This window comes from Octopus bimaculoides, chromosome 14 (assembly GCF_046866305.1).
Source record: "Octopus bimaculoides isolate indiv1 chromosome 14, ASM4686630v1, whole genome shotgun sequence".
NCBI classification, from domain to species: Eukaryota; Metazoa; Mollusca; class Cephalopoda; order Octopoda; family Octopodidae; genus Octopus; species Octopus bimaculoides.
The window spans coordinates 48,956,240-48,968,410 of record NC_142941.1 but is presented as its reverse complement, the minus strand read 5'-3'; the positions used below and the strand labels follow the sequence as shown (position 1 = coordinate 48,968,410).

General features: G+C 39.6%; 1 protein-coding gene across 2 annotated transcripts in view; it reads right to left on the bottom strand.

Moving 5' to 3' along the window:
* Window positions 1-12,171, bottom strand: part of LOC106879089 (dynein axonemal assembly factor 9) — a 35,765-nt gene that overhangs the window by 15,629 nt on the left and 7,965 nt on the right. For both annotated transcript variants that reach the window (XM_089362901.1, XM_089362903.1), the window contains 14 exons: window positions 10,643-10,665; window positions 9,803-9,927; window positions 9,577-9,673; window positions 9,126-9,204; window positions 8,859-8,886; window positions 7,339-7,416; window positions 6,983-7,041; window positions 5,985-6,027; window positions 5,750-5,814; window positions 5,112-5,238; window positions 3,379-3,454; window positions 2,569-2,605; window positions 1,402-1,486; window positions 246-328 (listed from right to left, as the gene is read on the bottom strand). In XM_089362901.1, coding sequence (XP_089219027.1) covers window positions 246-328; window positions 1,402-1,486; window positions 2,569-2,605; window positions 3,379-3,454; window positions 5,112-5,238; window positions 5,750-5,814; window positions 5,985-6,027; window positions 6,983-7,041; window positions 7,339-7,416; window positions 8,859-8,886; window positions 9,126-9,204; window positions 9,577-9,673; window positions 9,803-9,927; window positions 10,643-10,665 — 1,005 coding nt within the window. The remainder of the gene's footprint in view (window positions 1-245; window positions 329-1,401; window positions 1,487-2,568; window positions 2,606-3,378; window positions 3,455-5,111; window positions 5,239-5,749; window positions 5,815-5,984; window positions 6,028-6,982; window positions 7,042-7,338; window positions 7,417-8,858; window positions 8,887-9,125; window positions 9,205-9,576; window positions 9,674-9,802; window positions 9,928-10,642; window positions 10,666-12,171) is intronic.

The following is a 12,171-nucleotide window of genomic DNA, read 5'->3' as shown; positions in this document are numbered from 1 at the left end:
AAAAATAAAGAATACTGATGGACCATTCCAATAAAAGCAGCAGACTAGTATACACACAACAGGGTAGATATGGTCGCATGGCACTGGAAGCAAAAGTTGTGCATCATTTTGTAGAGATTTGTTGCCCAGCAGATGCGAATGTTTCTTCAAGAATTGGTGGAAAGCAGGACATGTATTTAGTACTGATAAGAAACCTACAGCTATTATATATATAAAACAAACATAAACCAGAATCAGTGACAAACCTTATTCTGAGGTAGTTTCCAAGAACATCACTTTTCAACAGGACACTTGATTCCTTGATGACATTTAAAGCTGTATTCTTTGCCTGCAAAACCAGAGACATTAATAGGAGGAATTCTAAACATCAAACTTTGTTTATTTTTATTAGTTGAAGATGAGGGAATTGTGCCTAAAGACTTTCTTCTTTTAGATTCGGCCCTCATACAATATAAAAGGTGCAAGGGACATTTTGGGGACATATTTAGTAATTTAATCAAACAACTCAAATCTATCATCTATCCGTGCCTTAACGACTCTCTTCAACGCCTCAGTGGATCCAGCAGCATTAATCCAAAGATCCTGTGGAAAGATGACATTACCTTTGTTACTCACCATTCCTAAAACCACCCTAATTCCTGGAAACTTCGTGTGCATCATTCATGAGACATGGGAAGAATGTGCACATAACCATCTGTTGTTTCTCCTGTAAGACTTTTGGTTTTGGCTGAATTTTTTTCTCATCAGAAAAGAACCAAAGTATGTCATGTTAGTGAGGTTTTGTCCATTTGGCATGTATCAAAAGTTTTCCTGTCTTTGCAGATAGGAATCGGTCTTTCCTCAGAACATACGACCTGTGTTGAATGTCCTTGCACACCACAGTTCTGATAGTCCACTCCAATACATGAAATTCTTTGGTGATGGTCTTTGTTGATTGTCTGGGAATATCATTGATAACACTTTGAACCAGTTGGATGAGTCCTTATGATGTTCAAAAGTTTAGAATGTATTTTTTGTTCCTGTTTGGTACAGTCAAAGCATTCCCATTTAAGGTAATAAAGTTTGCAATTCCTAAATCCTTGTATGGCACATTTACCAACAATGACTTTATGTCTTTCCATTTCCTGTGTTAGAATTTAATTTATCTGCCGTGCAGAATGTCAAAGAAATAGGAGCCATTTAATTGATTGGAATGGAGTAATATACTGATGTTCTGCAATAATAACTCTAAAAGACCCTAACTACAGATTCAATAAAGGGCCAAGAAGTAGAATTAACCTATTATTTGCCAAGTGTGGGACATAAACAAATCCAAAGACCTAGTCTTCAGTGACATGGCAATGCTAATAAGAAATATATACAGACAAACAGACAGAGACAAACATAGAATATGGAACCAACCTGCTGCACACTTGCAGACTCTTTATACATATTGATGGCTTGGAGAACTGCTTCGACCAGAGTCAAATACAGGATCTGCATTAATCTGCAATGGAATGGCACGTGTGTCTGGGGTCAGAGGTTAATATCAGGTTTAAACATGTTTTAGGATTAAGATATGTTTCAGGGCGAAGCTGGATGCCGTTATCAATACAAGTGTTTGGAATGGAAAGTGTGGGAATGAGAAAATCGCTTGAGGAGATTTGGAAACACACACACACACACAAAAATTCATACAGACAAATAAATACATGTACACACATATTACATATATGCACACACACACACACAGTGTTTACATTTTGATTTTTTTATGAGATGAATCCCTCAGCGAGTGACGACCAACTCTTCTTGGAGTTGGTCTAAATGTAAGAATAGGCGACAAACATTCATTTTCCTACATCATTAACACACTGAGACACCAACAACTCAACTGGTATAGCAGACTTGGTTTGCTGACGGTTTTCTACCTGTCATTCATATATATATATGTTACATGATTTTCAAGAATTAAAACCGAGAAGGAAGGAAGAGTTATTCCCCCTGGATTGGGATTTAAAGTGAAAGCAAAACCAAGAAAAACCGATTGGTTTGAGAGACGTTAAGGCAAAAAGCACGACGGGCGACGACCGTGGCCGTCAGGCATAGATCGACAGACCAAGATCGTCGTCCAGAGAGATGTATTTAATTTATGGGCGTTTGTTGGGGTCTACTGTCACTCAAACGTTCCGATATCCCCCAGAATACGACGACGAGTTGATCTGGTCAACAGAACAGCCTTTTCTGGGTTTTTTTTTTTTTTGCGCAACCTACACTTTTGAGGTCACCTCAAATCTCGTCGTGGTCAGTTTTGTTTTTCACTCTTCTAAAGGTTCATAAACAAAGTCCCTGTGAAATACGGGAGTCACTCTATTTGCTGACTCATCCCCCATTAACGTGCGTACCCATACCAGCAAGGACCATGGACGTTAAATGATGAGGAATGACGATGACCACAACAACGACAGTAATGATGATGATGAATGTAAAGAGCTGTATCTAAATAGCACAAGACATTTTGATGCTCTACTGATTCTGTTAATCCAGCAGATGAAGAGATAATGAAACAGAAATGAAAGGTTATCAAACCTGAATTTGTTCTTGGCATCATCTGACTCTGAATTATCTGCAAGAGATTGGAAATAATGCCAAAAGGTTACAAGTATATAAAACACACACACACACACACACATTTAGAGAGAGATATCGCACAGACATCAACCAAGATACAGTCATCATATGCAGTATATACACAGCAAGAATGTATGGATATATTACATATGTTGATTATAATTATTGCCATGAGTAAGTTTGCTCTATTAAAAAATATATTTATATTTATATTTGATTGTTTATCACCTGAACATTTTAAATCTGCTTTCTCTCTTTTTATATGAATACATGAATATATATATATATATATATATATATTGTACATTAAAACTCAAGGTTTTATCTGTTTGTTTGAATCATTGTTTCACATAATATATTATCTACACAAGAATATCACATTGATATACGAAACAATATATGGAACCCAGAATCTGTGTAAAAGAACGAAAGGGGAAAAATTTATCAATGTTTCAGGCTTCAGCTTGTCTTTGTGAAAGAGAGAAGAGATACTAAGAAAGGGTTAAAAAAAAATGTGTCTATCTTGGTGCCCCAGCATGACCACAGCCTCTGGTTGAAACTGATAATGGAATATTGGAGTAATAATATAGCCATGATATTGAATACATACAGGAAAAATCACATCGATGTGTGTGTGTGTGTGTGTGTGTGTACATGGGGTAAGAGACATATGAGATGCGCGCGCGCGCACACACACACACACATACATAGAGACAGACAGACGTCCAAACAGACAGTCATCCAGACACCCAACCACATTGTATATACCTGTTAAGTGGAATTCATCAATGAAATATGTACGACAACAGCGGAGAGGAACTTTGGCAGAGACTTCTTGACAGACCTGTGGAGAGAGTTGACATAGTAACTGTTGTTATGGCAACCAAATAGTAGGATGAAGTGGAAAGTTCATTTCCACCAACAAAAGCGATTTCCTCAGTCATCGACGATTTTGTATTTAGCACATTAACGATATTGAACAGCTTGAATTGGAATTCTTGGAGACGACAAATGAAAATTTCATTAGCACCAAAGTGGTTTCCAGTATAAACCAAATTCTGACATCAAAGACATTTAGAATTCCAATGAAATAATATGCGTTTTCTGATAAAACTATGAACTTATACGTATTAGACCAGTTATGGTATGCCTAAAGAAATTCATAGTGCAGCCCACCTGATGATGTGCCATGTCTCATGTGGCCCACTTCTTGAAGAAGGTTACTTAGCCTGGATTAGATAATGGTATGCAGAGCAAACTATAACAGAATCTTTGAAACTATAGAAAGTACAGCCAACGCATGCATAAAGATGTCAATGAGAAGGGTCAAGATATATAGCGACAACATTAAAGGTAAAGAAATGTATAGAATTTTTACCTAACCAGTGGTGCTTCTGTGTCCAAAAGGATTTGGTTTGTGGCTGCTCCAGCCAGTACAGCCAGCAAACATTGTCACAGAGCTCCGGGGGGAAGGGGGGACATTCAGACCAAGTAATATAGTGGCACCTTTGATTTGAGCAAATGCTATAAAAATGGTGCCAATAAACTCACAGAATTCATTAGCAGCATTCACAGACTGCTGGAGCTATAATTGTGGCAAGCAAAGCAGATATTGTGTCACCCACCCAATAATATTGGTTTCAAATTTTGGCACAAGACCAGCAATTTCAAGGCAGGACGAGGCAAGCTGATACCATCAACCCCAGTACACAGCTGGTATTTATTTTATCAATGCTGAAAGGATGAAAGGCCGAGTCAATGTCAGCAGGATTTATGGACGAAATGCCACTAAGCATTTTGTCTGGCAATGATTCAGCTCGTCTACTCATAATATCACAGAATGGACGAGGACAGATTAGTAAAGAAGTACCAATCTCTAATTGTGGAGGGAACATGTGGTAGAGGTAGACCCAGGAGGATATAAAATGAGGTGGTGAAGCGTGATCTTTGAACTTAGAGCCACACAGAGGCAATGACTGGTGACCGAGATCTTTGGCGATGTGCTATGCTTGAGAGGACCCATCAAGCCAAGTGCACCCATGCTGGTGGCATGTAAAGAACATCTTTCGAATGAACTTCCTTTCAAACGTTGGGCCTCACGGAGACAAAGTGGCTGAGTTCCTTTCGAATGTTGGGTCTCACAGAGGCAATGACCAAGACCTTTGGCATTATGTCGTGCCTGAGAGAAAGACCCATCAAGCTGAGCATATCATTAGCACCCGTGTCAGTGGCATGTAAAAGCACCCCTGTGTCATGCAAATGGCACTTGTGCTGGTGGCACATAAAAGCACCCATTACACTCTCACTCAGAGTGGTTAGCATTAGATCAGTATTTGATCAGCTGCCACTGTGAATCAAACCGTTTTTTAATGACACAGAGATGTGTGTTGAGCCGCCAACACTGTCCGTCCCCACACCACCATCCCTGCCCTTCCACCACCGCCTCCGCCGCCACCACCACCACCAACAACAACAACAAGAGTGTTACAATTCAGACTTACCAGTAAGACTGGTGAACCATCCGTGATGTCATAGCTGAGAGGTGAGCTCTTCTTCAAGGAAAGTTGAGGGTCCAGTATGTGGGCCTTGCTTGCATTGGATCCGATGAAGACAAAAGGTTGATGTCGGCTGGTGACGGGGTGCGGGGCGATGGGGTTGGCAGACGACAAAAACGAAACAAAACAAAAACAAAAAACAAAAATGAGAATTAATAATAGCAAATTAATTTGGTGGGGATGATGATGATATACAGAGAGTAAGCAACAGAGATAGCCATGTGTGTGTGGGTGTGTATGTGTGTGCATATATATATATATATATATATATATATATATATATATATATATATATAATAATATATATATATATATATATCATCATCATCATCATCATCGTTTAACGTCCGCTTTCCATGCTAGCATGGGTTGGATGATTTGACTGAGGACTGGTGAAACCGGATGGCAACACCAGGCTCCAATCTAATTTGGCAGAGTTTCTACAGCTGGATGCCCTTCCTAACGCCAACCACTCAGAGATGCATCTATACATATGCAAACACATATACACACACACACATACATACACACATAAGGAGAAAGTTGAGGAGGAGGAGGAGGAAGAAGAAGAAGAGCTTCTTTACCTGTCAGTGTATTGTTGTTGGTGTTGTGTGTTCAAACATGCATGCTTATAATAAGTCTCCAGTGGCTGCAAGAGATGCACAATATTACTGCATGTTAAGGGGCACAAATTGTAGGAAAGTTAGTTGTTAAATACACCACCACCATCTCCACCACCACCACCACCACACCACCACCGCCGCCACATACACACAAACATGCACCAGAAATAGTTGAATAAGTGAAAATTATACTCACTTCTCTGATTCCGGACTCAGTTATCTCCCCTTTACCAGACTGTCTGTTGAAACAAAAAATAGGTTGGTATTAGCTGTGGTCCGCCTATGCTGGAGCAATCTAGCATTGTTCTTTTTGGAATTAGTGTGCATGCGCGCGTGTGTGTATGTCTCCCATCACCACCTGACGACCGGTGTTGGTGTGCTTACATCCCCCATAACTTAGCGGTTCAGCAAAACGGACTGATAGAATAAATACCAGGCTTTAAAAAAATAAGTAATGGGAGTTGATTCATTTGACAAAAAATTCTTCAAGGTGGTTGCTCCAGCTTGGCCAAAGTCTAATGACAGAAAAAAGGTGAAAGATAAAAGATTTGATTGGGTCTAAAATAAGTAAAATTTTGGTGTGTTTAACGTCCCTCATGATCTAGAAGTTCGGCAAAAAGAGACCGATAGAATAAGTACCAGGCTTACAAAGAATAAGTCCTGGGGTCGATTTATTCGACTAAAGGTAGTGCTACAGCATGGCCGCAGTCAAATGACTGAAAACAATAAAAGATTGTAAAAGAATATAATAAATATTTTTACATATGGTCAGAAACCTCTTGGTACTTTTACTGTACTCACTTCTCTCTCAGTATTTACTGTACTTCCTTCTTTCTCGGTACTTACTCTACAATATTTGTATTAAGCCATGCATTTTCTCTGTGGAATGTGTATTTTTTTTTTTTTACCAAATAGACAATGTCATTTTCCCATTTATTAAGACAATCTTCAGAAACCTGAGTTACTCATAAATCTGAGTTACTCTTAACTTGAGTTACTCTTAAAATCTGAGTCCACTCGGTTCGTACACAGAAAACAATATCTTTTTAAATTTGAACCTAATTGTGAAATGTAACATGTCTCCTTTGAGGGTGTATCTGTCTTTTAAAGAAGACTCAACATATTAAAGGTCAACTCAGCAATATGAAGGCTCACTCAACTGTATTAAGAGTAACTCATCTCAGAAAAACTTACATGGCATGTGCTGTAGACTGTATCATCACACTCCATTGATGTTCAAAACTGGGAAGATGCTGCAGAAAGAGAGCAAATTATTCTTATTATTATTGTTTTCTTGTGAGACCCCAACTTGCCATCCCCCCTTCAATGAAACTACAACACCAAGCTTCTGGATGATCTCCTCTCCAATGGACAATAACCCCCAAATCACACTGACCCTGCTCTGTCACAAAGGACCACGTCACAAAAGTACAAGGTTGTGACCCCCGTCCCTTCATAACCCTAGGGGCCATATCGCTGAATCACACTGTCCTTGATGTGACTCCTTCCCTGTTCTCTACTGAGGGACCCTAACTGCAGCCCTTACTCACCTTTGTGATGATATTCTCCAGGTATGTCCAGTCGACGACAGAGAAGAGAGGCTGGACCGTCTCACTGATGTCCTTCACCTGTAAAAACACACAAAAGAAACAAACAAAAAGAAAGATTTTCACAGCAAATGTCTTTGATTTTACTTTTAAATTAATCGTTACAGGAAAACCTACAAATAAAAGGAGGCCAGTGAAACCCAAAACTGTACGTGTGTGTGTGTGTGTATTCATACCTACACACACACACACACACACATAAAATCCCATATGTGGTGCATATGTCATATCCCATTTCTGTTTTCCTCTCTCCCTCCCTACACACACATTCTACATAAAATATATATTATTTAATTAATGATGAGCCATCAAAAAAGCACAAATATGCAAATTAAGCTGGCCTTTATGGTGCTATCCTAATTTATGACTGCTTTACACAAGAGATAAATATTCTATGATATTGATTGGGGAAGGAAGCTGAGTGACAAACCATGAAGTGGTCCATCAAAGAACTCTCTCCACTTCCAAAAGTGTGTGCGTGGATATCACCTCTTCATATACCCAGACTCACCACAAGACCAGTCACTTCATTTGCACCAATCATGGATCCACCCTTCTCCAAGATGTCCTTTCCTGTCTGTGCCATTGGTTGCACTTCAGCCCTTACAACCGGCATCTGGAACCCAAACCACTGCATTTCTTTTTCCCCTCACCAACCACCCTACTACACTACCCTTATAACACCATTCTCCACCTCTCTCACTGCCTGCAATCTGACTCTGCCCCCTCTTATTTCTCCCTTTAAGTGCACTTACAATCTGTGCATCCCCCTTGTTCACAGCTTCTCCTTCCCTCCAGTCCGTCCCACTTCTGGATCCCTTCTCTGCTACTGTCCTGCTGCTACATCTTCCCTTTCCTTTCTAACAACACCCTTCTCAATGCATCCAACCACCACACCATCCTAACTAGGAATCTTTCCCATTGCATCTCCAACAGCATAATATATGTGCCACAATATTCCCTCTACAATTTGATCTACATTGAGCAAACCAGCTGGCAACCATCTGGAAGGTATGCAAAGCACTTTGAGACATCCAACTTGGCAACAGATCACCTGTTTCTTGGCATTTCCACTTCACCCAACATCACTTGGTCTTTTTCTTGTCCTCCAACACCACATTCTCCATCACTTGCCTTCAAAGTGAATAGGAGCTCATCTTCTCTCTCCAAACATACTTGCCTTTTGGTCCAAATTCACCATCTCATTTTCCCCAACTTGCATTTTCTCCCCCACCTGTTTAAGGACTGCACGCCTCTTTCCTTTGATCCCCACTTATCCTATGCAGGACCTACATGCCAAAGAGGACATTGGTGTATGAGGCAGTCCTCCAACACATCAGATGCTGTCAAACCATCCAACTCATTCCAGTATGGAAACTGGACAATAAATGCTGCTGCTGCTGATGATGATGATGGTAATGAAACAACAGCAACAACAGCAACATCCTCCTCTTTATACTTACTTGATACAGCATGGTGAAGAAACCTTGACTGCAATAAACAAACAAAAGTATAAAATTAATAAAAATAAAGACATTTAAATAATTTATACATGTGTGTGTGTATGTATACATGTGTTTGTATGTGTGAGTATATGTGTGTTTGTGTGTGTGTATGTGTTTGTGTGTATGTGTTTCTGTGTGTGTGTGTTTCTCTGTGTATGTGTGTTTCTGTGTGTTTGTGTGTATGTGTGTGTATGTAGATAGTTGTATTTCAGTGTGGACACTGACCTTTGGTAACTTTCATTTGCAAATGCCTGCACCAGAGGCCATTTCTCGATGTCCATAAAATGGAAAGTCTCAGGTTCTTCTGCAAAAATACAGAATGGAAGTCTGAGAGAATCACTAGTCCAACCCTTTAGCATTCAAACAAACCATATTCGACACAAAAATATTTTATCTGTTTTATTTTCAAACTGGCCAGATCTGGCCTTTCTCACCTACCTGACAATGTCATCTAAACAATAAACAATCACATCTTTGAAATCCCAAAGCTATGAGATAATCCATGATTAATTCAAGACAATAGGAAGAGATAAGCTGCGTATTTGACAAAGTAATCTGAATGCCAAAGGGTTAAGGGCATAACTACAATTACCACCGCCGCCACTGCCGCCGCCATCTTGTGCACACCACTATACACACCACTCCATTACCACTCTAACATACACTACCACCTTACCTGTAGCACTGTAACACACACCAATACATCGGCAACCAGTGACCATTGCAATGAAACTGTTTATCTTGAAGTCTTCAGCCTTATCTGTCTCTTGGAACTGGAATTGGATAATGGTGTACAGGGGATCGTTAATGGAACAGGGTTCCAGGAATAATAACTATATGACAATGATGATGATGATGATGATGATGATGATGATGATGAATTATGGATATTGTGAACTAACCTGGTCAGAATCCAGGCAATGGAGACAGAGATTGTGCCAGCTGGTGGCGTAGGGCAGAACGATGTCACAGTTGAATGGGTTGCAGTAGACGTGGACACAGTTACGCTTTATCAGGAGGATGACATCTGGGGAGAGAATTCAAAAGGTTTTTATGACATGTCACGAGATTCATGGCAAAATGAAAAAGGGAGCAGAAATGGTTTTATTTTATGGCTGAGAAAAATGTCATCACAAGGGAAACAATGATGATGATGTCTATAAGACAATGGGAAATTATTTCTTGATGATGCTAACGATGACGACAACGACGATGGATGATGCTAATGCCATTGATGACCACCACCACCACCACAACCCATACCAGCATCATCATCATCGTTACCATGACAACTATCACTTCTGTACTTACAATGAGAACCACCACCACCACCACAACCACTATCATCCACCCCACCATCACCATCACTGCCTCCACTACTGTTACTGCATCAGGTACTTTTAATTTTGTTGTGGCTTAGACTATGACAGCATCATGATATTGGATGCTATGCAACATTACGACCCCTTATTGTGGTATGCCTGAGACTAATTGCATCTGTTAACCCTTTCAGCATTTAAACCAGCCATATTCAACCCAAATAATCAATCTATTTGATGTTCAAACCAATCAGATCCATCCTCTCACACCTACCCTACAATGTCATTCTAAAAACAAAATAATCCCTATCAAACAAACCCAGCCAAAATTCAGAAAATATTGGATTAAAAAGGAAAAAGGAAAAAAAAAAATCAAACAAAATTATAAAAGAATAAAAGATAAAATGTAAAATAGTTATTTACCATCAATAAGTTCATCAGGAAATCTGAAAAAAAAAAAAGAAAAAAAAAAAAAAATAATAATAATAATAATAATAATCTTTTTTACTAAAGGCACAAGGCCTGAAATTTTGTGGGGTAGAGTTAAGTCCTGTACATTGACCCCAGTACTTAACTGGTATTTATTTTATTGACCCTGAAAGGATGAAAGACAAAGTTGACGTTGGCAGAATTTCTTTCTTTCTGCTGTCCCCAGGGGTTTCCTCACCTTTTCCCAAGTTTTATTTACTCACCATCACTGCAAAATGGTCGAAATGCTACTTGGAAACTTTAGCCCTCATTGTGCCGCAACAGTAAATCCCTCACCTTCCAAATGCCCTATTTTACTGGACTCTCGTGCCAGTGGCACCAACGACGAGAGAATTCCATTCTTTTTCTATTTTCCCACTGGTTACTCCCACAGCTGAAACAAGCCACAGTCTTCATTCCAGGGCCCTGCTGCCCCCATCATCTGAGCAGACAACTCTCAAGAGACCTTTACTATCACAACACACGTCTGAATGACATCCTCTCTACTCCCACCAATGATGTACAGCTCTGGGATAGCCCTGATGTTGTGGGCCACCTCCATGTTCACCGCCCCCCCCCCCCAATTGTATTTTTGTCCTAACCTCAACTAATCAATAATTTTGAGTGGAATTTGGGAGATGAACTGTGGACAAGGTTGCCATCAATATAAACATAAAAAATACCTTCTGGTATTCATTTAGTCCTCGTTACACAGACAGGCGATTGTTACTGAGACCATCGGAAGTGAACCAGGGACCAGGCTGTTGGAAACCAGGACCCATTCTTACTCTTCATGCTTCATAAAAATACATAAATCCTGGAATCAATACATTGGGCTGCTTCCTCCTTCCAAATGTTTGTATGTATGTATGTATGTATGTATTGCATGTGTATGTATGTAGGTAAGTGTGTATGTATGTGTGTGTGTGTAGGTATGTATGTATGCATCTATGTATGTATGTATGCACATAAGCATGTAACTGTGTGTCTGAATGCATGTCACAGTGACATATCAATCTCTCCCTTTCTCTCTCTTTCCCTTCCTCTCTTTTTCCCTTTCTCGCCCCCCCCTTCTCTCTATCCATTTCTCTCCCTTTCCCTTTCTCCCTCCCCACCCTCTTTCTACTCTGATTCCTTCCTCCTATCTGAGTTAAAGATTAAAGAATTAACAGTGATACACTGTAGAGGATTCTCTTATCTGTTGATAGTGAAACACAATTGATTCACCAACTGTTGACAAACTTGTTGAAGCTCTCACTCTATCTCTCATTCACGTTGTTGTTTTAACTTTCTATCACTCTGGTATTTAGTTTTCATGCTTGAAATGATGATGATGACGACAATGTTGATGATAATGAATGCAATGGTGATGATTCCATCTGAAATATTACACACACATATACATACATCTATGTGCATATCCTCACACAAATACACATGCACACACTCATATAAAGACATATATATATATATATATATATATA